The sequence below is a fragment of the Panthera pardus genome, unplaced genomic scaffold (genome assembly GCF_024362965.1).
Source record: "Panthera pardus isolate Hobbes unplaced genomic scaffold, ASM2436296v1 HiC_scaffold_11, whole genome shotgun sequence".
NCBI lineage: Eukaryota > Metazoa > Chordata > Mammalia > Carnivora > Felidae > Panthera > Panthera pardus.
Genome location: NW_026526666.1, coordinates 7219377 through 7247211, shown reverse-complemented (window position 1 = coordinate 7247211; position 27835 = coordinate 7219377). Strand labels below are relative to the sequence as shown.

At 46.9% G+C, this 27835-nt stretch overlaps 1 protein-coding gene across 1 annotated transcript in view; it reads left to right on the top strand.

Moving 5' to 3' along the window:
- PTGFRN (prostaglandin F2 receptor inhibitor) overlaps positions 1–27835 on the top strand; it is a 79004-nt gene that overhangs the window by 13051 nt on the left and 38118 nt on the right. The window contains exons 2-3 of the mRNA XM_053890743.1: positions 23391–23759; positions 26618–27031. Of these exons, the coding sequence (XP_053746718.1) occupies positions 23391–23759; positions 26618–27031 (783 nt within the window). The remainder of the gene's footprint in view (positions 1–23390; positions 23760–26617; positions 27032–27835) is intronic.

Sequence of the window (27835 nt, the reverse complement as noted above, 5' to 3'; positions counted from 1 at the left end):
GAAGAGGTGTCCGAGATCATTCGAGACGAAAACATGTGGAGAGAAGGGAGAGTATTGGGGGCTGGTTTAGACGGAGGCGCTCTTGCAGGAGAGGTAAGGTGACGGACATAATGCTCCATACCTGTGTGTGTTACTACCTTTGTCTCCTCTGTACCTGTCTGTGCGTTTTTTAGGCTTTGGTGCCGTGTCTGGAACGAGAACCTTTTATAAGGATCCAAAGCACCCAGCTGTGTTGGCTCCTCTAGCCCCACGGCTGAGTGATAATAACCCTGAGGTGTCAAAATGTGGGCTTTGGAATATTGGGATTGCATCGCCTCCCGAGGTGCCGAGGTCCCCACCCCACGGTGTTCTTGACCGATGCTGTGTGTGACAGGTGCCCTAGCCCTGTGCTCTTTGCTTTCTGCGCTGAGCTTAGCAAAGAGCTCTTCTGGAAGTTACTGATCAGGGGTCATTTCTGATATCAGTGAGATGAAGTAACTCCTGTTCACCCCCCTAGACGATGATCCAAAGATCAGTTTGGGTTCTGACATTCCAGTTTGCCAAAGCCCACTGAGGCAGAAGTGATCAGTCATTTTGTCACCAGGCACGTTGCTGGGCTGGGAATGTGGCGATGAGGAGGCAACGATCTGCCCCTTCAAGGGGCTCACAGTCCTATGAGGGCAGCACACGAGCTTCCTACGAGCGGTGGCTGAGCCGAGTTGCCCCTCAGAGGCACATTCACAACTCTGGCTGGGGACTGAGGCGGGGGGAAGGGGGAGGTTGGGGATCAGGAACGGCTTCCGTCAGGTGAACTTCTATGAGCTTACTGAATCTTGTCGATCATCGGGGTTTTGTCTGACAGAGAAGGGGTGGGGTATTTGTTTCAGGCAGAGGGGAGAGCAAGGGTAGGGAAATTGACCCATTTGTAAGGGCATTTTTGCGGCTAGAGCTGAGGGCCTCTCCAGAGGGAAAGGGTTGGGACGGGAGAGAAAATCGTAAGATTGGGAAGCGCTTTGAATGCCACCTGGAGGAGTTTAAGTCTGATGTTGTAGGTGAGTGTCTGTTTTGTTTTGTTTTTTCAGGTGCTGTGTTCCCTAGAATGCTTTAAGCCCCTCCTGTCCTTTATTTACTTATATCTTAGGATTCCCATTGTTGGAGAACTCCTCTCCTCCTGGCCTTTCTGCAAAGCTGCCACACTGTTTCCGCCTCCTCAGCTCTGGCACTTGGCTAGGTGTTGGCTCAGTCACCTTACCTGGTGATGTGGTTTAGCACACGGTAGGTGTGTGAAATATCAGACTGATAGAGCTAAAGTCTTCTCCTTAAAGGGCGTGTGAACCCAGAGTCTTCTGTTGAAGACCACCACAGTGTATTGCTTACTGAGCCTCAGTGGGGAAGATGGGCAGGGACGTCCACACCACCCATGGCAACTGGCAGTGTGCCTAGAGGTGTCAAGGGTGGGCTTGAGTGAGGCCTCGCTAGGGAAGAAGGGTGGACAAGGCTAAGAAAGAGCAGGGAAAGGGTACCGGAGACAGTAAAATAGAGAGGACAAAGCTGGCTACGGTAGGAGTAGGGGAGTATTTCACCGACGACTGTCTCAGGTGCCTTCCACGCACAAATGCGAGTTTAAACCCAATGTGAATCCCCCATTCTCTTGAAACTAGAGGCTGAAAGGAGGGCCAGGTGTTCTCCCAGAACTTGGCAGACCACGCTGGCCAGTTCGAACATGGGGAGAATTGAAAATGGCTGAGCAGTGAGGGATGCTGCTCAGTGCTTGGGCCGCTAGCAGCTGTTAATTTTACAGAACGCTCCAAACTAATCCTTCTGGATAAATCTTGCCGCAGCCTTTTCTGTCTCTGGTCCTTGGGCAGAGAATTGTTTAAATCATTCTACACGTAGAGAGTTATTTTGGTTACTCATTAGCGCAGGTTGCCTCAAAGTGGTCTCTGCGCGTGTCATTTGGCCACCTAACTTCTCGGAACCTCAGTTTCCTTATTTAATCCTCTCAAGGTTGAGTATTAAATCATGTGAGCAGGCTTTGCAAACTGTAAAGCAGGGCTATAAATGTAAGGTGGTTTCTGTCCATTACTGAGTCTTTGAGGGCAAAGCTGTCTGCTCAATACTTGGCCTACTGTGTCCGTTAGGGTTCCATCAGGGAAGCAGAGCCACTGTAAATATGGTGGAACAAGGCCTGTGTCAGAGGAATTAATCTTTACACAATTATGGGAGATGCTGAGGAAGTGAAGGCTTGAAAGGGGGAGCCAGAGGAGCCGAGGAAAACCACCGGTCAGGCCTCCTGAAGCACCGGTGGCCAGGTTGGGGCTTACAGAGGACCTGGGAGCCATGCAGAGTGGGACAGTGAAGCGGGGGAGGGGGTGGCAAAGGGTCTGGGAAAAGCCTGTTTAGAGCTACCGCCTCTGACTTTGCAGCCGAGCCGGTGGTGGTCTTGGGGTCACGCTGGTCGCTAGGGATAGTGCTTGGGAAGAAACCTGGAGCAGAAAGAAAAACCGGGACAAAACTAGTGCCCGCGAGTGCCCGCGCATCTGTCTCTCGCCATCTTTAGCCATGGCGACCACCAGAGCGTAATGGCTGCAGCTTCCCTTCCCTCTGCCTCCCAAGTCTCACAGGTGCTTCTGAAAAATTCTGGGTTCCTCTCAACCCGGAGCTGCACAGGGAGGAGGATGCTGGGAGATGTAGTGCCAGCTTAGCCGAGCTGACACAGTAGAGAACCCCCACGATTTCATAACTTAGAATTAAAGATTTCGCAAGGCTCTGCCCCCACCCCGGGGTCTCTCAGAGGCCCCGGGACTGGAAGCGATGTCATGCTTATAGGATACAGCATTTTACTAGGAAGAAGTTCAGTCAGTTCGTGATCCAGTCTTTTTTTTTTTTTTAATATGAAATTTATTGTCAAACTGGTTTCCATACAACGCCCAGTGCTCATCCCAACAGGGGCCCTCATGAACCAGTCTTTTAAGAAGTGGCTTGCAGTTGCGTTTTTCAGCCGCTGGGGGCCCTGCATCTCTCCTGTTGTCCTCACGCTCCTGTCCATTGTGCCGGAGGTAATGGTTATCTCAGCACCAGAAGCTAAGTGAAGGCGGGTTGTTCCTGAAGAGCCTGTCAGTTCCGGTGGAGTCAGTGTTGTTTGTGTCACCGGGTTCTTGTTTGACCCACGGCATATGGATACTAGCTCCGCCTTGCCCTGGATGAAGGCTACCCCATGCCCATGAGCAGGTATGAGCAGCTACAGACCAGAGCCAGATATCACCTGAGATAGATGTTAGGTGAGAACAAGGCTTGCATGACTGGACCGCCCTTCCCCGCCCCGTGGTCTGTTCGACACCCTGCCCCTCCCTCATGTTGCGGCAGCCAGCCTGGGCCAGCAAAGACTCAGGGAGGGCCTTCTACGGTAAGCTCAGCCCCTAGGAAAATCCCACTGTGTGAGATTTAATGGCCATACCTGGACCTTGTTGTCACTCAGAATTCTTCTACCGTTTTTTTTTTCTTTTAACATTTATTTATTTGTGGGGGAGAGCACAAGCAGGGGAGGGGCAGAGAAGGGACAGAGGATCCGAAGAGGGCTCTGCGCTGACAGGCTGACACTCATGAGCCCGACGTGGGGCTCGAACTCACGAACTGCAAGATCACACCTGAGCCCAAGTCAGACACTCAACTGACTGAGCCATCCGTGTGCCCCTCTTTTCCCTTTTTGATTGTCCACTCTGATTTTCCTCATGACCACAGCTTCTTCCTTCTTTCCCCTTTTAAGTTCCCTTGTGTCTCTTGAACCTAATCTTCATCCTCACTGTGATCCCTCGATCTTGAATGTTCCTGTTGTCCAGTCCACCAGGCCACGCTCACTGTCCTGGGCTCTACTCCTAGTGTGGCGTGCATTTCAACGGTGGGCTTGTCAATATCCCATAACCCACTCCCATAACCCTTTGCCAGTTCTTGCACGTGGTTGAGTTATCCACACCGACCATTGTCTCTGATCCTGAGCTGTATCGTGCTGCTGGGGAGAATCTCGAAACCTGCCCACATGAGTTTCCCCCAAATCAGGGGGTCATTACTGCATTTCAGCCCTCCCTTGTGTTCATCCTGTAATGGTTTCCTATTACAATCCTTTTTTTTAATGCTTTTATTTAAAAATTTTTAACGTTTATTAATTTTTGAGAGAGAAAGAGAGAGAGAGAGAGACAGAACATGAGCAGGGGAGGGGCAGAGAGAGGGAGACACAGAATCCAAAACAGCTCCAGGCTCTGAGCTGTCAGCACAGAGCCCGATGCGGAGCTCGACCTCACAAACTATGAGTGAAATCATGACTTGAACTAAAGTCGGGTGCTTAACCGACTGAGCCACCCAGGCGCCCCTCTATTATATTCCTTCTAATGGCTTATTCTAAACCTTTTCCATGATAAGATCTAAACCCCTCTCTGCTACTTTACTGAGACATTGGAGATGAACTTAATGTTTCCTCAAGCTTTTGCCTCAAAACTTTATTATAATTTGGGCATCTGGGTGGCTCAGTTGGTTAAGCATCCAATTTCGGTGAGCTCCGGTCATGATCTCACTGCTTGTGAGTTTGAGTCCCGCGTCGGGCTCTGCTGACAGCTTGGAGCCTGGAGCCTGCTTTAGATTCTGTCTCTATCTCTCTATCCCTCCCCTGCTCTCCCTCTCTCTCTCTCTCTCTCTCTCTCTCTCTCTCAAATATAAAATAAAACATAAGAAAAAGGGGGGGGCTTTAATTTTACCCATCCTTTTCTCCTAAATTCTAACAAAAGTAAGGGCCCTGTCTTTGGCTCCTTTTGTCTGTATAATTATGTATACATTCTGTCTCCCTGTATGACCCCAGGCAACCTGTGGCTTTAAATATCATCTATGTGCTGGTGACTCTTCAATGAAGCTCTTTGCTTGTGCCTCCCCCCAGCTCCAGATATACATAGCTGACTCTTGGTCAACGTGGGTTTGAACTATATATGCAGATTCGCTTACGTGCGGACTTTTTACAGTACCGTACGATAAATATATTTTCTTTCTTCTGATTTTCATAATATTTTCCTTTTCTCTAGCTTACTGTATTTTAAGAATATAATATACACTCCGTAGGACATACAAAATGTTGTGTTCATCAACTATGTTATTAGGAAGGCTTTCGGTCAACAACAGTAGGCTATTCGTAGCTAAGCTTTTGGAGAGTCAAAACTTATATGTGTATTTTTGGCTGCCTGGGGGGTTGGCACCCCTAACCCCCATGTGGTTTAAGGATCGACTAACTATGCAAGGTGTATCCTGAGTCTGACCACTCTGAGAATGACTGCCATTACAGCCTGAGGACAGGTGCCCATCATCGTGTACTTGATCTACTGTACCTTGTCCTCGCTTCCCAGTTGGGCCCAACATAATCCATCTTTCACACAGCAGCCGGGGGGAGCTTTCTAAAAAGCAGGGTCTGTCTGTCATTCCCTAGCTGATGTGCTTCCCATTCCAACCAGAGTCAAGGCCTCTGCCCCCTCCTTCATTACAGTCCAGTCACACTGACATTTTTTCTATTCCGTGAACACCCCAAGCTTGCTCTGTCTTGGTGCCTTTATACTAGCTGTTCTCTCTGCCCGGAGCAGTCTTGCCCCAGCGTTCAGCCCCTGCCTCCTCCTCATTCTGGTCTGAACTCAAGGTCAAGGTGACCTTGTGAGAGGATCACCTTTCCTGACCTTGTTGGCAAAAGCAGCCTGCTACCCCTCCCCCACCCATCCCTGTCACTATCCTATCAGGTTATTTATCAGCACTCTGGGTTTGTTCCTTGCCCCCTTCCTTACTAGAACACCAGCTTCTTATGAGCAGGGACACTGAGCTGCGTGTCCCCAGTGCCTAGAAGGTGCTTGGAGAACCGACTGGTTGACTTTGCAGGATCAACTTCCCACTTGTGCCCTTTGTCTTGCCGGCTTTGGATCTTTTTCATGGTTGTGCCCTCTCTGGATTGCATCCTTGACCGTTCCCTTTCCCCTGGCTCTGTCTCTGGAAATCCCACGCCGCATCACTGACAATGCATTTCCGTGGTTACCAGTGACCAGTAGTTATCAATTCAGTAGTCGTTTCTCAGCAGCGCTCTGCCTTGACTTTTCTGCAGGTTTGACATTGCTATTCGTTTTTGTTTGTTTTTTTCCAAACTGAAACCTATCGCAGGAGTCTGCTCTCGATACTGTGCAGGATGCAGGGTAGGGAGCAGGTCCCGCCTGACCAGCTTGCAGGCTGCCAGGAGCAAGGAGATGGGTGTGTGCATAAGGGAATGGCACGTTACTCTCAGCCTTTTAATCTTGAAAGCCTTGCATCCCACGGCTGCCAGGATAGAAGCCTTTCCTGTTTTTTCCCTAACTCTGTGTCTGTGATTTTTTGTTTTCTTTGCTTTTGCTAAGTCTTTTTCGGCTGCTTGTGTCTTAAATGCAAGAGATCACGGTGGTTTGTCCCTCCTGCTTTTGTCTGCACTCTGTTTTGTGGTGACCTCAGTGATCCCACGTCTTTACCTTTACACAGATGCTCTCTTCACCCACCTCCCTCCATGCATGAGACTCCACATTCATTTTGGGCTCAGATACCTTTTGGGGGTTTTCCATCCCCACTGCCTGGCGGACCTTTCAACCTGCCTACATGTCACTGGCTCTTTTTCTCCACTGTTTGCTTAGGCAGCTGTTAGCCCTTCCTTGCTGTCTCTAATGCCACAGGTCTATCAGTTGAGGCTGCTTCTTAGCGTGGCCCTCAGAGCTGCTGCCTTTCCATTGCCTGCATTGCCCTAGTTTTGGTTCTCCTCTGTCCCGCCTGTCCCCGTGCAGAGGGCTCCCGACGGACCTCCCATGTGTCCACTCCTGTCTGCCCTTGGTCACTGCTCCAACCCCCCTGCTCCCCATGGGTCCCTCCCCCCACCCCAGGCTCTTTCCTTATGCTCCTCCCTTCTGCAAAGGATTTTTTTTTTTTTGCGAAAAAAAGCACTTTGATCCTCAGTGTCCCCAGTCCAGCGCCATTCTCAAAAGGCCTAATTCAGCTGTTGACACCCATGAAGCTTTCCACTAAACCCTTTGGGTGGACATGCCCTCACTTTCGAACCCCATGGCACTCGTTAGTACCTCTCTTTGGTCTCTCATATTCTTCCTTATATTACAGTTTTCGTGTGCACCTAATGGCTCTTAACACACTCTAAATCTCCCAGAAGTTCCAGAGGCTGGTTAGCCCTTCTCTCTCCTGTCGTCTCGCACAGGGGCTTCCTGCTCGGTAGCTGTTTGTCGAGTGAGTAATGCTGTCTTATATTTGTCTAGTGCATCCTGAGGAGGTCTGAGCCGAACCTTGCTTTTTTTCTTTTTTTTTTAAATGATTATACGACCTGCTCTTGTAGAACCTGATTTGCGTTCAGATGGGATTTTGAAGTACCACCATATGTGACTCCATTACACGTTCTCTGCTGGCTCTGACTTGTTTCGTGTGTACATGGCTGCGTTTTTGTCACTTAGGGAGAGCTGCCACCGTCTCTTCCTGCCAGACCTCGCAATGGCAGACGTGAAGAGACAAAGGTTTTTCATTTGGTGAGTCCGACACGCCAGGAAAGGCTCTACTAGAGTTTGCAAGTTTGACCTTCTCTGTGTTCATCTCTAGCTCACATGTGGACTGGGGATTCCGTGTGGAAATCCGTACCCCGTGCGCCCCCCCGCCCCCGCCCCCGGTCTCTTTTAGTGGCCTTGTAAGGACTCAGAAAAGAGGGATTTAGATGTCCTTTGACAAGGCAGACTGCAATACCATAAGCTCTTTGTTGCAGTATTTCAGCTCTCCCTGTACCAATGGATTCAGTAACTGCCAATATTCATCTTACAAATGGCTCAGGTTGGAAAGTCAGATTATTTGCTTCCGGGCAGCTCAGTGAGATGATAAAGTTTGTGCAATAATGGAAACAATCGCAAAAAAAAAAAAAAAAAAAAAAAAATCCTTTACAGATACACTGTACTCTGTGGGTCTTGATTTAGAATAATGTTGATGATAACCCAAGAAATAAAATCTGCATATTTCCCATGGATATCATGAAGGGGTGGAAGAGGGTAGATAAATACGGTTTAGTCTTCATTAGCTTGTCTCTCTTAATGATTCCTCACGGTTGCCAGTAAGCACTTATTGAAATAAGTGTTGCAGGAATAGCTTACCTTGAAAAACTTGCCTGACTTTTCTTTCCCATCCCCATCCATTCGGCACGCTACAAGAAAGTTGAAGGCCTTTACTAATTTTCTTGAATACTTCAAAGGTAGGGAAATGGTAATCTGGAAGCGATTACCTCTTGCTTCTTAGTTATCCCTACTGCTGAAAAGTCACAGCAGTAGGGATTGCAGAAGTCCTTCCTATATGGGAAGGGATAAAGTTCTTTTCCCTTTTTTGAATATGATTGTGTGAAATGTTCAGGTTAGTATCGCTTAAAATAATGAAGGAACAGGTCCGAGAAGGTTTTGAAGAAACTGGAAATGGTTTATGACAATTCTCTTTCTCTCTATCTACATCATACTGAGAACGTGTAATATTTCCTCTCTTAGTGACTCGTTGTTACGTTGCTGCCTAGCCGGTCCACACTGCCCTTGGAGAATTTGAAATATTTCATATGGAATTTCGAGCGGTTTCTTCTTCCTACTAGGAGCAAGGACAAAACCAACTGAAGGTGGTGATATCAACAATGCAGTCGAAAGCAAACCATTCCGGCCCATCTTTGGACAGGGCAGCACATAGGCCAGATGAATCTGGGTGGGAGTCCCTCCTTTAATAGCTGTGATGGCCTTCTGCAAGTTGTTTAACTTCTTTGCATCTGTTGTCTCAGCTTCGGTCCTCAGTTTCATCAGTTCTCTGATGGGGGAGGTAGTGTCTACCTTCTGGTTCTGTTCTGTGGATTCATTAAGGGAAGTTTTGAATAGCACCCAGCTCGGTGCATGGTATAAGAGACACACAGCAGATTATACCCAACTTATTGTTGGCAGCTATTTGCTGATGAATCGAAGTGAATAGATTACAGAATAAATGAGAAGTGCTTCTATGAAGTTAGCTGAAATGATGGCTTCTTTGATTAATCAGATATTTTTTCATTACTCCCCTCCCTCCATTAGTTTGTTTGTTATTCATTCTGCCATTTTGGTGGTTATTTTAGAGGTTGGAACATACATCGTTGACTTATTAGTGTCTACCGGTGGTCCTTTTTATCACTTCCAGGATCATGCAAGACCTTAGAACATTGAAGCTCCTCCTCGCTTTTGTGCTGTTGATGTCATATATTTTGATTGTGTATATATGTTAAATTCTAGAAGACATTACTAATATTGGACTGTATAGTCAGCATCCAGTAGATTTGCCACAGAGTTATCCTTTCTGTTGCTCTTTATGCCTTCTTACATCCATGATTCCATCTGGGATCATTTTCCTTCCGTTTGAAGAACTCCCTTTAGTATTTCTTTTGGTATTTCTTTAGTATTTTTTCAATTAATTCTCTTTCGCTTGTTGAGAGTTGGTTGAAGCATATTTATTCTGTCTGCCTTTTAAGGAAATTTTTTTCTGTACACAGTTGTGGGTCGGCAGTTATTCTCTGTCATTACTTTAATTTTATTTTTTATTGTTTTGAATTTACATCCAAATTAGCATAAAGTGCAACAATGATTTCAGGAGTAGATTCCTTAGTGCCCCTTACCCATTTAGCCCATCCCGCCTCCCACATCCCCTCCAGCAACCCTCTGTTTATTCTCCATATTTATGAGTCTCTTATGTTTTGTCCCCCTCCCTGTTTTTATATTATTTTTGTTTCCGTTCCCTCATGTTCATCTGTTTTGTCTGTTGAGGTCCTCATATGAGTGAAGTCATATGATTTTTGTCTTTCTCTGACTAATTTCACTTAGCATAATACCCTCCAGTTCTATCCACATAATTGCAAATGGCAAGATTTCATTCTTTTTGATTGCCGAGTAATACTCCATTGTGTGTGTGTGTGTGTGTGTGTGTGTGTGTGTGTGTGTACCACATCTTCTTTATCTATTCATCCATCGATGGACCTTTGGGCTCTTTCCATACTTTGGCTATTGTTGATAGTGCTGCTATAAACATGGGGGTGCATGTGTCCCTTCGAAACAGCACACCTGTATCCCGTGGACAAATGCCTAGTAGTGCAATTGCTGGATCGTAGGGTAGTTCTATTTTTTGGTTTTTGAGGAACCTCCATACTGTTTTCCAGAGTGGCTGCACTGGCTTGCATTCCCAACTCTGTCATTACTTTAAAAATGTCATCCCATTGTCTTACGAGCAGTGTCTGTTAAAAGTCAGCTGTTGGTTGTATTCTTGCTCCCTTCTCTGCCTTTAGAGTTTTACCACGATATTCCTAGGTGTGGTTTTCTCTGTATTCCTCCTGCGCAGGATATGTAGCACTTCTTGAATCTGGGACATGATGTCTTCTGTTCATTTAACATCTTGGCCATTACCTCTTCAAAAATTAATTTTGCCTACTTCTACCACATTCTTTCTTTCTCCTGTAGGACTCTCTTACACTTGTGTTTAACCTTTTTACTGTTTTTTATGTGTCTTGTACACTATTTTCTGTATTTTTCATCCTTTTTTTTACCCTGGGCTTCAGTTTGGATAACTTATATTGACTTTTTTCCTGCTCCTTCTAGTCTACTATTAAACCTGTTTATTGAGCTCTTTTAAAAAAATTTTTTTAATGTTTATTTTTGAGAGAGAGACAGAGACAGAGCGCGAGAAGGGGAGGGGCAGAGAGGGAGGGAGACCCAGAATCCGAAGCAGGCTCCAGGCTCTGAGCTATCAGCACAGAGCCCAATGCGGGGCTTGAACCCACAAGCCATGAGATCATGACCTGAGCCGAAGTCAGACACTCAACTGACTGAACCTCCCAGGCACCCCTGTTTATTGAGCTCTTAATTTCAAATATGTGTTTTTTATTTTGTTTTTTAGTTCTAATATTTCAATTTGATTATTTTAATAGATTTCAGTTAAGGGGTCAAATTCTGTTGTTTATTTCTGTAGTAAAATAATCATAGTTATTTTCAAGTCCACGCTGATAACAGCAGTATCTGGATCCCTGTGGATCTATTTCTCTTGTCTGTTTTTCTTTTTTTTTTTTTTTCTTCCTCTTTTGTAATTCAGTCATTTGGTCCTATCATCTGGAACGTCAGATAAGTTTCAATTGAATACTGAAAAGCCACAGAGACTCTACATCTCTGCACGATGTTCTCTTTTTCCTAAGAAGATGTGCTTGTTTTTCTGGCAGTCCAGCAGAATAAGAGCTCACCACGATCCCGTGAGGGACTGAGATGTTTTGAGACTGGATCTCAGTGTCGACGACAGCTGATTCTTTGAGCTTTGCTCTCACTCTGAGGGCATGGCCCTTCAGGGCTGTCCCCAAACGCCTGGGGTGTTTACTACAGTCTACCTTCCTTTGTGAACTCAGAATTCCAATTTTCGTCTCCCCAGTACTGTGAGATGGTTGAAAACTTTGCTTAACCTTTTAGCCTCCTACTGTTTACTTTCTTCTTAGCTTCTCAGCCACTTACCCAGCCCTGTCCCCCTGAGTGTAGCTTTCATGTCAGTTCGCCTTGAGGAAAAATCAGTGCAGCAGGTCAGGCTGGCTTCTCTGTTTTTGCCTTTTTCTCTGGGATCCTGACTTCTCCAGCTATGACTTCCTAAAGGGGTTTGAACTTCAGTTATCGTCTTGGCCCTGTGAGGCACTGGGAAGCACCTACGTCGCTTAAAAATTGGCAAATGTCTTGGGGCGTGTGGGTGGCTCAGTCCGTTAAGCGTCTGACTTCTGCTCAGGTCATGAGCTCATGGTTTGTGAGTTCAAGCCCTGCATCGGGCTCTGTGCTGACAGCTGAGAGCCAGGAGCCTGCTTTGGATTCTGTGTCTCCCTTTCTCTCTGCTCCTACCCCACTCATGCTCGCTCTCTCTCTCTCTCTCTCAAAAATAAACATTTAAAAAAATTGGCAAATGTCTCAAGAGAAAAAGCAGTAGACATTGTGGGGCCCACGTTGGTGTGTTTCTGGGATCTTGGTCCCCTGATCCTACATACCTTGATTACTGACAATGCATTCAATTAGCTGTTTCTTGTATTTTAGCCATCTTTTGTAGTTGTTTGCGAGGCTGGAGTTGATCTGATACAAGCTACTCTCCTTCATAGCAGAAAGGGAAAATCTCCCTAAAGAGGAAATCTTAATTATTGGTCTTTAGAAATGTATACCCTACTTCCCTCCCCTCCTTCCAAAAAAGCATTGGAGGCAATTTACAAAGACATCCATGTACATACATGCAATAAAAACCTTAAGATGAAGGTAAAAAAAAAAAAAAAAAAAGTACAAGGGCAGTAGGGACATATAGAGAAAGGTATGGAGATAGAGAACAGATTATTATTAGAACTTTAAACTGTGTATGGTTTCCATAGTTGACCATATTTAGTACTGACTTGAAGCTAAGGTACGGACGGACACATGAATTTTGTATATGTTGGGGGAAACAGGAGTTGGAAGTTGGGATAGAGAAAAGAGAGATGAAGTTAGCAGTAACAATTGCATTAGGTATTTTTTCTTCGAGGTTGTTTTGTAGGCTTAGGCAAATTATTTGTTTAAAGTTTATTTATTTTGAGAGAGACAGAGTGCAAGTGGGAGAGAGGCAGAGAGAGAGGGAGAGAAAGAATCCCAACGCAAGGCTTGACCTCACGAAACCACGAGACCTTGACCTGAGCTGAAACCGAGAGTCAGATGCTTAACCGACTGAGTCACCCAGGCGCCCTGCAAAATTTATTTAGAACGGGAGTTAGGAGACAGTACAAGCTTCTGAGACTTACCTGTAAGGGTTTGGGATGTGGTGCTGGGCCACTTAGTAACTGGGAGTGCTAATGCTTTGGCACAGAAGCTTTCATACCGCTACACAGATGTGAAGTTGCTGTGCCCTTATTTTGTCTTGAATAACAAAGGCACTTTTGGCTGTGCCAACTGGCTTGAATGCAAGGAATGCCTGCGTACTTCTTGTTTTCTTGGGAAAGAATGTACAATGGTCCATCAACAGGTATTTTTTTCTGGTACTACATTTCGAGGGAATTTTAACATACGGACGCTTGAGTCATTGAACAACACAGTAGTGTCCTCAGTGGTGCTTTTAAGGCTGATGAAGAAATGCTTTTCGTATGAGGGGTTCTTACACTGAACCCTAAAAACAAATGAAAGCACAGGTTAAAATCGTTCCTTTGTAAAGACCTCTTTGTGGAGAGCTAAATTAATACGTTTCAGTTGCCATTAAGTGTCTGGGGCTCTTAATTTGAAATACTGGTAGAATTTGGAAAACCAAAGGAGAAAATTTTTCTTTTTCCGTCAGTTATGAACTGATACAAGAGGTTTTGACAAAAATTGGCAGTGGGTGGCTCTGCAGACACTCTTTTTGATTTGAAAAGGGCCATATGCTTTAATTTTTACAAACTATATTTAAAAATATTATTAGCTGTTATTTAACAATATTAAAGGAAATCTGTGCTAAATACCAGACTGCTCAGAGCAAGTTGAAATTCTGTTACCAAAATTTAACATCTTGGTTTGTACGGATGAGGGAACATCTCTGTTCTGCATGCAAGATGCTGGCTGGGTTTATATCTTTTTAGATTAGAATTTGATCTTTCGAGCATCTGTTCATACCTGCTTTACTTTTCCCAGTGGCACGCTAACGTAGCCAGCACTGAAGGTATTTTTGCAGGTTGAGCTGGAACATGGAGGCAGGAGTGCCCAAGTGATCCCAGGAGAGAGGGGGAAGGCTTCACCGAGGAGGTGCTTCTGGGACAGTGTCTTCCAAGAGGATGAGGAGATTGCTGGAAGGCATTCCAGGTGAAGGAGATACAGAAGCAGGGGCCGTGAGACCTCAGAAAGCATGGCATTTCCAGGAAATGAAGGGTCCTCTGTTTTGTCAGAGGCTGAACTTTAGAGGGTGGAAAAGTGGCAGGAGACAAAGCCACCCGGAGTGGCCAGCCTGCCGGTGACCTCGTATGTCTTTTATTCATTCACTCATTAAGCAAATGTTTATTGAACAAACTGCTAGGTACCAGGCCCTGTTCTAGGCACTGGCATTCAGCAGTGAACAAAGTAGATAACCATCGCTGCTCTTGTAGAAACCCACATTCTAGTGGGAAGAGACAGACAATAAATGATAGTAAAAATATACAAATACACATAGAGTCTATTAGTGATGAGTGATAAGAAAATCTGGCAGGAGTAAGAATGGGGGGTGTGGGTGTGTGCACAAGAGGCTGACCCGGGAATAAAGATCTGAATCCAGTGAAGGAGGCTTCGAGGTGGAGTGTGCTCTGAACTCTGGACCCGCGGAAGAGCACGGAGGTTGGAGAAGATCTGGTTTGTTGCAGGAATGTTAGGGGGAAGGCTTGGCTGGCTACCATCCAGGGAGTGCGTGGGAGAGGAGCAGGAGGTTCGAGAAGCAGCGCTGGGTCCTGTGAGGCCTCAGATGCTAGTCTGTGAGGCCTCTGTGGGTTTGGGCTTTGACCTGAGATGGGGAGCCATCAGCAAGTTTGCAGCAGGGTGATGACCTAATCCAGCCTAAGTGTTTAAAATAGTGCCTCAACTGCTGGGTTGGGAGTACAGGGCACGAGTGGAAGCCAGAGGCCAGCTGGGAGGCTCTTGCAATAATTCAGGTGAGAGGGATGGTGGTGTGAACTGGGGGAATCACGTGGGGGGCCATTGGGAAAGATCGATTGTATCCTGGAGGTGGTAAGGAGCCATCACAGACCTTGACTAGTGAACGGACGCATGATTCGTGGGTTAAAAAGATGATTTTGGCCGCCAATTGGGAAACGGATTACAGAGCTGAGACTAGGGGCTGGGTTGGGTGCCAAAGCTCCAATCACTAAGAAGAGGGAGAGAGACGGGAGAGAGACCTTATAAGGGATGTAGGCTCCTGCCTGAGGGCGCTGTGGGCAGCTTGCTAACCCTGGTCAAGTTCTTGACCACTGACAGAAATTGACAAGATTTGTACATTAGGGAATTCCTTTGTAAACCTTGCCAAGAAAGCAGCGTGGAAGGTTGTGATGTGGTTAGCTCCTTACCACCGCAGGGCACTGCGGTGAGGGTCCACAACTCAGTGACTCCTTACACAGTATGGGTGTGTGTTGGGGGGGGGGGTGGTTATTGCTGTCTCCATTTCACGGATGATGAAACTTGGCCCCAAGGAGGTTAAGCACCGGGCTGCACTGCCTCTTTTTTTTTTTTTTTTTTTTATGTTTTATTTATTTTTAAGACAGAGAGCATGAGTGGGGATGGGGCAGAGAGAGAGGAAGACACAGAATCCAAAGCAGGCTCCAGGCTCCAAGCTGTCAGCACAGAGGCCAACGCGGGGCTTGAACTCACGAACTGTGAGATCATGACCTGAGGCAAAGTCGGACTCTCAACCGACTGAGCCACCCAGGCACCCCTGGGCTACGCTGCCTCTTAAGGGTCTCCCCCACAACATTTCCTTCTGAAAGTTCTCTTAGGGATCTTCACAATTGTCTGGTCATCACTAAAAGTAAATATAAAAAAGAGATTGCATATGTCCTTTGTGAACTCTGGTGACGAATGGGTTCAGGGCTGAATGGTCATGTAGGATTCCAAGGCCCTGGGTTGCCAGTGATAGAAATTCGCTGAAGGGATATGAGTGGGAGTGAGTGAAATTGCAAGATACTGAAAGGTGCGGGGGAAGAAGTATGTACACGTGCGTGTGCGTGTGAGTGGAGTGATTGAGGTGGTATGGCTGGATCCAGTGGTTTGTGATGCCAGGTGAGGTTCAATTCACCTGTCTGGTCCAGGTGCCTGCCTGGCTCTCTTTGCTGTAGATGGCCTCCTCACCTAGTCAGGAGGGCTGTGCAAATATGGCTTCAGAGCAAATCATCTCTTTTTTTTTATTAAAAAAATTTTTTTTAATGTTTTATTTATTTTTGAGAGAGACAGAGACAGAATGCGAGTGGGTTAGGGGCAGAGAGAGAGGGAGACACAGAATCTGAAGCAGGCTCCAGGCTCCAAGCTGTCAGCACGAGCCCGATGTGGGGCTCAAACTCACGAGCTGTGAGATCATGACCTGAGCTGAAGTCACATGCTTTCCTGACTGAGCCTGACTAGTGGCCCCTGTTAATATTTGCTTTAAATATTTTGGTGCTTCTATGTTGGGTACATGAGTATATATAAATGTTGTATCTTCTTGCTTGGACCTTTTATCATTATGTAGTGGTCCTCTTTGTCTTCTATTACAGTCTTTGTTTTAACATCTATTTTGTGTGATATGAGTATAGCTACACCAACTTTCTTTTCATTTCTGTTTGCATGGAATATCTTTTTCCATCCCTTCATTTTCAGTCGGTGTGTATCCTAAAGTAAGTCTCTTGTAGGCAGTATACAGAAGAGACTTGTTTTTTAAAATGCATTCAGCCCCTCTATGTCTTTTTATTGGAGAATTTAGTTCATTTACATTTAAAATAATTAAAGATAGGTATGTACTTCTTGCTATTTTGTTCACTGTTTTCTGGCTGTTTTGTAGTTCCTCTCTGTTCCTTTCTTCTCTTTTTCTCTTCCCTTGTGGTATGATTTCTTTCTTTAGTGTTACATTCGTTTCTCATTTTCTTTTGTGTATTTGCTATAAGTTTTTGCTTTGTAGTCACCATTAGGTGCACATATACTGTCCCATGTACATGACAGTCTGTTTGGATCGATAGCAACTTAAATGTGAACACATTCCAAAACTCTACACTTTTATGCCCTGCCAGCTCACATTTTGTTTTTGATGTCACATTTTACTTTTTTTTTATTTTATGCATTTATTAACTAATTATTGTAATTTTAATTTTATTACTTTTGTCTTTCAACTTTTATACTAGCTTTATAAGTGATTAATCCCCTACTTTTAACATATACTTACCTTTTCTGATGAGATTTTTTACTTTTGTATGGTTTCTCGTTGTTAGTGACATTTTTTTCAGCTTTAAGAAGTCCCTTTAATATTTCTTGTAAGGCTGGCTTAGTGTGATGAACTCCCTTAGCTTTTGCTTATCTGGGAAACTCTCTCTCCTTCAATTCTGAATGATAACCTTACCAGGTAGAATATTCTTGGTCAGAAGTTTTTTCCTTTCAGCATTTTGAATATGTCATGCCACCCTCTTCTGGCCTGCAGAATTTCTGCTGAAAAATTGCTGATAACTTTATGAGGTTTCCCTTGTATGTAACAAGTTGGTCTTCTCTTGCTGCTTTAAAGGTTCTCTTTTTTTCTTTGACTTTTGACATTTTAATTATAATGTGTCTTGGTGTGGCTCTCTTTGGGTATATTTTATTTAGAATTCTCTGTGCTTATTGGACTTGGTTTTCTATTTCTGTCCTCAGGTTAGGGACGTTTTCGGCCATTATTTCTTGAATTAAGTTTTCCACACCTTTCTCTGTCTCTTCTCCTTCTAGGACCCCTATGATATGAATGTTATTCCATTTAATATTGTCCTATAGATCTCTTAAGTTATCTTCATTTTTTATTTTTTTATCTAAAAAAAACATTTTATAATGTTTGTTTATTTTTGAGAGAGAGCACAAGCGGGGGAGGGCCAGAGAGATAGAGGCATAGAATCCAAAGCAGGCTCCAGCTCTGAGCTTGTCAGTGTCACAGAGCCTCATGTGGGGCTTGAACCCACCAACCGTAAGATCATGCCATGAGCCAGAGTTGGATGCTTAACTGACTGAGCCGCCCAGGTACCCCATATCTTCATCTTTTAAAATTCTTTTTTCTTCTTGCTGCTCTGAGTGATTTCCAATGCTTTGTCTTCCAGTTCACTGATCCATTCTTTTGCTTCATCTAGTCTGCTCTGAATTCCTCTACTGTATATTTCAGTTCAGTTATTGTCTTCAGCTCTGTAACTTTTGGTTGGTACTTTCCTCTATTTTTGTATCTTTGTTGAAATTCTCACTGGGTTCATGCATTCTTCTCCCAAGTTTGGTGAGCATCTTTATGACCATTACTCTGATTTCTTTATTAGGGAGATTACTTATCTCCATATCATTAAGGTCTTCTGAGATGTGTGTGTGTGTGTTCTCTTGTTTGGAACATATTTCTCTGTCTTACTTTGCTTGACTCTCTGTTAGTTTTTGGGTATTAGGTGAAATAGCTACCTCTCGGGCATGAAGGAGTGGCCTTGTGTAGGTAATGATCCTTCTTGTTCGACCTTGCCATAGCTCTTAGTTGTCTCTCAAACCTTTGTGATTGTCTAAGTAGCCTGATTTATTCTTGATATGTCCCTATTGTTGAGGGTGTGCCAGGATCTGTCACTGCTCCAAGGGGACAAATCTCATTTATCACCTCGTTTCAGGCTGAGTAGAAGCCAGACCCTTAGGCAGCAGTTTTTAAATTATGCAAATATATACAGTCCTGTGGGACTGCACTTGTAAACCCTGCTGGCCTCCAGACCAGGAGATCTGGAGGCGTCCCTTGGGGAACAGTTGCAAAAATTGGGGCCCTGAGAGAGTGTACAATCTTATTGGAAGTTCTCATCAAGCTGTAGTGAGGCCAGTGGGGTGCACAAGGATGGTGTCTCTTTGCTTATGTTCCCTGGGAATGCCTGCATAGCCTCCGGATGTGTTGGAAACCTGAGGGTTATCCTGCAGGCTGAAGCTTCAGGATAAGTAAATAGGCCTTTTTTCGCAGGAAGACCCTAAGTGTGTTGCCGTCTGCTGTCTGGGCAGTGTCCTGTGGGTGTTGGCTTGCTAAGAACTGTCTTTCTGATTGTCCTAGTCCCCTGGAGTTCAGGAACACCAGCCCCCTTGGCCACCAGGGCCAGGCAGATACGGGGTATCTCCTGTGTGGTTTTTGCATGTCTGCTGGCTTTAGCAGATCAGCTAGAGAATGTAGGGGTGGGGTACCCTGCCAGCTTCAGAAAGGCAGTGGGAAGATGCCTGTGGGCTTCAGCAGTGCAGCAGGAGAGTGCCCTGTCTGCATGCATGCTTTGGCCCGAGTTGAGGGTGGGAGAATGCCATGACCACTAGGGCTTGCCAGCCCCAGCCAGGGTGTAGGGGAGCGTCACAACTGCCACCTGCACTCATCAGCTTTGGCAAGGGAGGCTGAGAATGCCGTGATTGTTCCTGCTTGCTTACGCCTGCCAGGGAGCCGGTATTATTGCAGTCACCCAAGATCTCCAGCCTCAGCAAGGCGGCAGGATGGTTCCATGACCACTCACCCCTACCCAGCCCAGTGAGGCCATGGGAGGGTGCTGAGTTGTGCCCAAGCACCCAGTCTACACCAGCAGGGTAGGTAGAGAGCTACAAATGGTCTCTGCCAGTGCCCCCATCTCTGGAGAGAGCGCCAGCCGTCTTTCCAGCAGATGCCCCAGACCAGCAAATGAATCTCCTTTACATACAGTCTGGGTGCTTTTGGAATGGGTGCTTTTTCACTGGATTCTGGGGCAAGTGAGACTGCAGGTAATCCCTTAAATTTTTTTTTTAACGTTTGTTTATTTTTGAGAGACAGAGCACGAGCTGGGGTGGGAGTGGGGGGTGGCGGGCAGAGAGAAAGGGAGACATAGAATCCGAAGCAGGCTCCAGGCTCTGAGTGTCAGCACAGAGCCCAGCGCGGGGCCCGAACCCACAGACCGCAAGATCATGACCTGAACCGAAGTCTGACGCTTACCTGACTGAGCCACCCAGGCATCCCTAAGCAGGTGATCCCTTTAAAAGAAGAATCTCCATTTCCCGTGGCACCGTAGGTTCTTTGGATGTCAGCCCTGTTGGATTCTAAGCCAGATGTTTTGGGGCGCTTGTGTCTCCAACATGGATCCCAAGGGTTGGAGTGTCTGATGTGGGGCCCCGACTCCTTGCTCCTCCAGGAGAAATGCCTGTCTGCCGAGATGTTCCTGCAGTGGGGGGGTGGTTGTTTTGGTGCGACAGTGTTCCTAATTCTCCCACCCATCTCAGTGTAGTCCTTTTGTCTTCTGTTGTGTGGACACAGTTCATCTAGTTTTCAGATCTTTTTCAAAGGGAAGTGATCCCTACATAGCTGTAGATTGCATATGTCCTTGGGAGGAAGTGAGTTCAGGATCTTCCTACACAACCATCTTGGACGCTTTCTTTCTTTCTTTTTTTTTTTTTTAATATGAAATTTATTGTCAAATTGGTTTCCATACAACACCCAGTGCTCATCCCAACAGGTGCCCTCCTCAATGCCCATCACCCACTTTCCCCTCCATCCCACCCCCCATTGGACTCTTTCTTTTTGAAAATCATCTCTATAGTACCCTGATTCCAAGGGAACTGAAAGTTTCTGATTGGCTTCCGCAAAAGTGAGCCAGAATGATTCTGATTGACCTGGTTTCCACCAGAGTCAGCCCGATCTGAGGAGCACTTGAGGAATGCTGGACAGCAGGAAGGCTATATGCTGTGTGTTTGCCAGAAGCAGTAGATGTGAGGTCATGGGCCACATCCTGTAAGCACCGGGTTGTCCTAGGAAGAAAGCAGCAGCATGTTTGAGTGCTGTTCCGTAACAATATGACAGTCCTGTTGTCTGCAGGAAGACACGTGACCCGCAGTTCCGAGTTATTAGCACCAATAACTCTATTTTTAAGGAGAGTGTTTTAGGGTGTGGCATCTTTTCTTTGAACGGGGCAGCAGTCCAGACCTGCCCCCCGGTAGGCTGACAGACAGCCCCCTGCATAGAGCACACACTAACCTTATCACTATTTCTGTTGTAGGGATGCTTCCTTCCCCCCCCTTCAAGGAAATGGTAATGGGTGCAGAAAATAAGAGATGGATTTTAAAAAGTGTTCAACTTGTTTTTCTTTTTTTTACCCCAATACAAATTAAGATATATAATTTTCATCATCATCTGGTACACACACACCTTTGTGTACTTAACGTTGAATGCAACAGTATTTATTCCGTACTAAATGCAGTGGACTCTAATATTTCCTCTTCGGTTGCGTTGTATTAAGACACACACACACATGCTGGTCACAGCCACTACAAATTCGTTTCACAACCACCGAATGGCAACTCAGACTTTGAAAACCATGAAGTGAATCATTGGAGAGCGAGCAACAATGGTGTATCCGTCTGCTCGGGCTGCTGTAACAAAGAACCACTACCTGGGGGCTTCCAACAGCAGGCAGGTGCTCTCTCACAGCTCTGGAGACTAGCAGACCGCATGCCAGCGGGGTCGATTCCTTCGGAGGATGAGGGAGAGTCTTCTCCAGGCCTCCCTGCCCGCTTCCGGTGGTTTGTGGGCAACCTTTGGTGTTCCTTGGCTTGTAAACACCTCACCTCCCGTCTCTGCCCTCATTTTCACGTGGTGTCTTCCCTTTATACACGTCTGTGCATAAAGAGAGGCTTCCCTCTCTTTAAGGATACCAGTCATAGGGTTAGGGTCCTGCTCTGTTCTCGTATGACCTCAACCGATGATGTCTAATAACAACTGATAACCTCTGCGGTGACCCCATTCCCAAGTATGGTCACCCGTTGAGATACTGTGGGCTTGGTCTTCACCATAGGGGTATTGGGTGGGGATTGTAATTCAACCCTTAACAAATGATAGAAATACAAAATTGAAAATACATAACAGAAGTTCCCTTTTTATTGAGCTCTTATTACACGGCAGACTCTCAGCCAGGCATTTTCCGTTTCACAAATTCAGTAAATCCTTCTTTCCCCATTTTAAAGTTGAGGCAGCCAGAGCTAAGAGAGGTCAGTCTCTTCGGTTTCCTTCAGAGTGTATACTCCTATCAGAGTGTATTTGAGGGCAAATCTGGTGTGGTAGTTGTTCTTACAACTAAACTTTCTAGGGAAATTACTCAATTTTGTATGTGATTTCTGTATAAGACATAACTGATTCCCTTATAAAAATCTAATTTCTTTGTATTGGGAATGAGCTCTTTCCAGTCCTTCTAATCACTTCATACTTGCTTTTTAAAAAATTTTTTTTTCATGTTTATTTAGTTTTGAGAGAGAAAGAGAGAGCGCAAGCAGGGGAGGGGCAGAGGGAGAGAGAGACAGAGACAGAGACAGACAGAATCTGAAGCAGGCTCCGGGCTCCGAGCTGTCCGCACAGAGCCTGATGGCGGGGCTCGAACTCGCAAACCCTGAGGTCATGACCTGAGCCGAAGTCGGACGCCTAACCGAGCCACCCAGGCGCCCCTCTTGTCTTTCCATTATAATTGTTAGTATAGTGTTGATTTTGTTCAGTTTTTTTTTTTAAACAAGGAGTATTTTTTTTTTTAATTCTTGTGATTTTTGAGTGATGTTGCTTTTGACCTAGCCATGGCTGACGTTAATACTGAAGAAAGAAAAAGAGTTAATTTCGAGAAATCTAGTGAATGTGCACTCATCCTAGTACAAGGTATATGAATACCCAAACTTAGACCTCCTGGATATCAGAGCCCATGGCTTCCCCTTTGCCTTAGTGCTATACCAGTTTGTTCATAAAACTGGCACATCAGGCAGGAGCCAGACAAGTTCATTTGGTCCAAGTTGAAATGCTGTACACAGGTCGTAAATGTACCACAAAATCACCCTCAAGTTCATGGGAAAGATGACATCTTAAAGGCCACATAGGTGCGGTCCCCGGGGCCCTATCAGAGGCCTGGGACGTATGTGCTCTCAGGGCAGGGAACACCAGTAAACTCTTGGCTTTGTCCTCTGAACTCGGCAAGCTGCCGCGTTCCTAACAACGCCCAGCAACCAGCCAGACAAGGCGCTGTCTCCCTTTGTGTTTCCCTATCCTCATTCTGAATTTAGATCAGGGTGAAGAGTAGAGAGAAGGAAATGAGCCAGAAAATAGAAAATTAATACTTGGTGGAGTCGTCATATTTTAATATTAATTTATAGGCAATGTCAGATAACCGGAGTTAAATCTTTTTATCAGCAGGCTGCTCTCGGGTTTCGGGATTGGCATCCATCAGTGTAAATCAGGTCTCAGGAGCCCTAGGGAATGGTCTCCAGGGATGAGGGTTGATCCAGGGTGGGCAGAAATGTAAATACTTGATTAGCTGTGTCCTTTTCTTTCGCACCAACCCTAAAATATTTCTGCATCACGCTGAGTGACAATGGTATGTTAAATAGTAACGGGAGGGAAGAAGCCATTCAGGTTTACGGTTAGCCTACTTTTAATACTTGTCTTCTTCCCCGCCAATCCTAGGAAACTGTTGTGTGAGAGGCACGCACTTGAGGGTTGTATTCCTGGCTCGGGGTTCTAGGGATGGGCTTAACCTTCTCAGATCGAGGCAGCGCCTCATTTTTCCCAGCTGGCCACATGTCACATTTTTGCCACAAGCCTGTGAGCAGGAACACCCAACGGGGTTTTGACCCATTTATCCTGGGATGACCTTCCACGACTCAACGCCCGCCCGTCCTCTCTTGTCATTGCAGCTCTGTGTCGAGGGCGTGTGGTGAGAGTCCCCTCGGGGAGCCTGGTGCGGGTGGTGGGCACCGAGCTGGTCATCCCCTGCAACGTGAGTGACTATGACGGCCCCAGCGAGCAGAACTTCGACTGGAGCTTCTCGTCTTCGGGCAGCAGCTTCGTGGAGCTGGCCAGCACCTGGGAGGCGGGCTTTCCGGCCCAGCCGTACCGGGAGCGCCTGCAGAGGGGCGAGATCCTGCTGCGGCGGACCGCCAACGATGGCGTGGAGCTCCACATCAAGAATGTCCAGCCCTCGGACCAGGGCCACTACAAGTGTTCCACCCCCAGCACTGACGCCACCGTCCAGGGCAACTATGAGGATATAGTGCAGGTTAAAGGTATAGCCTCTGGGGGGGGGGGGGGGGCATCGCGTCAGGGGCCAGACCTTCCCCGGCCACTCGGCTGGGGGTGACTTTGCCAAGAAAGGAGACTCCTCTGGGGCTCTGCTCCCTCCGTCCAATGGACAGAAAGAAGCACCTTACCTGCTTAACAGCAGAGGGTAGGCAGGGTCACCTGGGAGGGTCCTTTCTCTTCACTGTGATTCTGACCCATCCTTGGCTGGCGTGGTGGCAGGGCCCAGGTCTGGGCCAGGCTGCCCGCACTCACTCCAATGACTGGCTGGACAGCCGTGTGGCCGTGGGCATGCTACATGGCTCCACTTCTCCTCTGTGAAACGGTGCTCCCCTTAAAGGCTCCGAGCACAAGGTGATTAGCAGATTTGCAATGAGAAGGTGACGGTCATGATAACGTTCACTCTCATGAGACTATCACATACTTCCAAGCTTATGCCCTTCTTCGTGCCCTTCATGATCTCAGTGCCCACTCTAGAATTTGTGTGGGTTCTCTGTAGAGACAGGACGACGTGGTCACTGCTAGCTTACAACGGACCCCGCTAGCTTACTGGCCTCTCTGCGGAGAATCATACCTTACGTACCTGGAATGTTTGGGGTTTGGTTTTGTTTGTTTGCTTGTTTTCCATTTCCCAAGTCCTATTAGATTTATTCCCACCTTTGATTCTCTGAACCCAATGAAGAAGACCAGGCAGGATATTTGCCTAATTTACACATGAGGAAGTAGAAGAGCATAGGTTAATTACTTGCCTAAAATTCTCTCAGCTAATTAGTAAATAAGCAAGAACAAACTATTTTCATTTGGGGCCAGCAAAATAGAAACATTATTATCGTTATTACTTAATTATGCATTTATTTGTACCCTGCCTTGTTCCAAAAAAGTATTTATTTATGTATTTTTTTAAGTTTGTTTATTTTTGAGAGAGAGAGAGAGCGAGAGTGCATGAGCAGAGGAGGGGCAGAGAGAGGGGCACAGAGGATGCGAAGCCGGCTGACAGCAGGGAGACTGATGAGGGGCTCAAATTGATGAACCGTGAGATCCTGACCTGAGCCCCAGTCGGACGCTGAACTGACTGAGCCACCCAGGCGCCCCGCCATAAAGCATTTATATTAGAGCAGGGACTGTAGGTAACGATTGTGCAAGTAGAAGATGTACACAATGATCTAAAAAAAGAGGGCAGACCCAAGTATCTGTTCCCTCCGTAATCATGCGCAGAACTCTGCCATGTCTCACCTGCTGTTCCCCTGCCCCCCACCCCGTTCAACCATCGTGAGGGAATAAAACAGCCACATGCATTATGTAGGTATTGACACATCAAATCTGCCTCTTCCGTCACCTCTTCCTTATTCTAACAGAAAATCCTAAAGATGTTTTTTAGAAAAAAGTCCCATGAGACATTCTTGATTGCAGTTCAGTAATGTGTTGCTTTTAGTCACAAACACGCTCTACCTCTATTAGGTCAGATGCACGCTTATGTCCCCTGTAATTCTCATGTTGAGGAGTAGGGGGCAGCCGGAGAATTTCCCCCACCCTGTTCCCCCAGTGGTTTCCTGTTTCTTCTCCAGTCTTTGGAAGGAAGAAGCAAGGAGAGGCTTTCCTTGGGTGAGGAAAGGAGATAGATAAACGGTCACAAAAGAGACTGGCTGGCTCCCCAGGTGGTGCTTCCGGTGCCTGCCCGGCACGGTCCAGGGTCTGTGTGGCCCTCGGCTTTGTGGCTGTGTGCTAACAGATAACTGGCCACGGGAACTGAGTCATGTGAACCAGACTCACAGACTGATGTATATACTAGAAGGTCATTCATTGTGCAGTAGAGATGGTCTTTAGGATAGGTCTTTCTAAAGATGTAGTTTTATCTTAAGGATGCTGAATTCCTTTCTCGGTGTGGAATGTCGAGAAAAATGGAAGAGATCATGAATAGGGGTGTTTGAGGATTCTTTTATCCAGCTTGTAGACCAGCCTGGGAGATTGTCCTTGCCCCCTGGTAGAGGCCACTTTTCTGGTTACCTCGGTTATCACTTCCCTTCCTAACGTGCACTCACCAACACTTTCTTGATTTCTGGCCCCTTATTCTAGACTCTGTAAAGAGGCAGCCTTTTTGCAAATGGCCCTAATAGAGTAAATAGCTGAGGCTTCAGGTTTCCTTAAAGGGTTCCTATCCTGCAGAAACTTTCTGCTCACCCTGGTTATTCTTAGGCATTTCCTGGGCCTCAGGGCACAGGCAGCTCATGCCATGCTTTTGCCGTCTTCCCATCATGCTACTTTATCTGCTAGGAGATTCTTCAGGCTCCCTATTGCAGCCCTGTGCCCGAACAGAGGAGTGTTTGACAGTAACAGCTAGTTATCTTCCAGCTTTGCCGAGTGCCAGGTACCTTCCCTTATCACTCCTTCAACTCCCTCAACTCCCTGAGATGGGTCCAGTTGTTCACCCCTGTTTAGAGATGAGGAAACTGAGGCACAGGGTAGTAAAGCAACTTGTTCAAGGGTGGCAGAAACGCATCCCCAGGGCACAACTCCCAAAAGGGAGTGTTTTCCATCCAGCTCGGGGGGGGGGGGGGGGGGGGGGGGGAGTCTTCTTAGTGCCTTTTCTTTTTTCTTTTCTTTTTTTCTTTTCCTTTTTTTCTTTTTCCTTTTTTTTCTTTTTTCCTTCCTTTTTCTTTTTTTTTTTCTTTTTCTTCTTTTTTTTTTTGCCTTACGCACAAATTAAAATGGGGAGTGTTCCCACGTGGTCATTAAACAGGGCAGGGGCGCAGGGCCGCTCCCCCTGGGGCCAGAAAGCCCTAGAAGGGGCTGGTGCCTGCAGGGGCGGGGGGCGCGGCGCGACTGACGCCTCTCCTTCCTCCCGCAGTGTTGGCCGATGCCCTGCAGGTGGATGCCGGTGCGCCGCCCGAGCCGGGCCTGAGCCTGCGCCTGGGCGAGCCGTTCGAGCTGCGCTGCTCGGCCTCCACGGCGTCGCCGCTGCACACGCACCTGGCGCTGCTGTGGGAGCTGCAGCGGGGCACGGCCCGGCGGAGCGTGCTGGCCCTGACCCACGAGGGCCGCTTCCGCCCGGGGCCCGGCTACGAGCAGCGCTACCGCGTGGGAGACGTGCGCCTGGACACCGTGGGCGCCGACGGCTACCGCCTGTCCGTGGCCCGTGCCCTGGCCGCCGACCAGGGCTCCTACAGGTGCGTGGTCAGCGAGTGGATCGGAGAGCAGGGCAGCTGGCAGGAGATTCAGGAGAAAGCCGTGGACGTGGCCACCGTGCTGATCCAGCCGACAGGTGAGCTCCTGGGACTTATCCGGTTGACACCCTGGCCTGTGTTCTGGCCGGTGCCGGGGAAAGAAACAGGCGGGAGGGAGTCCTGTCCTTTGCTGACAGGTCACCTGCGCCCTGGCTTTGAGGGGATGGGGGAGTAGGTGGTGGTGACAGCTGGGGAAAGGCGCATTGGTGTTGTGCCGTGTGCCTGTAGTGTGGCTTTACAGCTGCTTCCTGTCTGGATTCATACTCAGGGGACGCTGCAGGTTGCAGAAAATACTAAGACAGTCTGTTGACTGAAAGCTTAAGTCCCTTTAAGTGTCAAAGTGAGGTCCGACCTGGTGTTCCGAGGGGCTTTGGGGCCGAGCTGTCCCCACCCTGCTCCCTTTATCGTGTTTTGGCTTTATCTTGCTCGGGTGTTTCCTGAATTTCTGAATCCTCCATTCTGCACAGCTGGTGGGGATGTGTGTCTGTCTCATGCGCAGACCTCTCGTCTATCTTGGGTCCTCTGGGTCCCCTCAGATGGGCCGTGCCCTGCTAGGTGAGACTTCTCTAGGGCTGGGCCTCTTCTCATTCCATGTATGACACACACCCCAGGAGCAAGCATCTGGCCCTGGGGTCTCCGTGCAAGAAGTTCTGAGTCCTCTCATCTGTGAAGTAGCCTTTGTTTAAAAAAAAAAAAAAAAAAAAAAAAAAAAAAAAGCCAACACTTTCCTATTCCTACTGGAGAAGTAAGAAAATACAAGAGACATTTAGGAAAAGCCATGAAAAGACAGGTACGAGAGAAAAACAAGCTGTTGTTGACTCAGCATCCAACAGGCATTAATG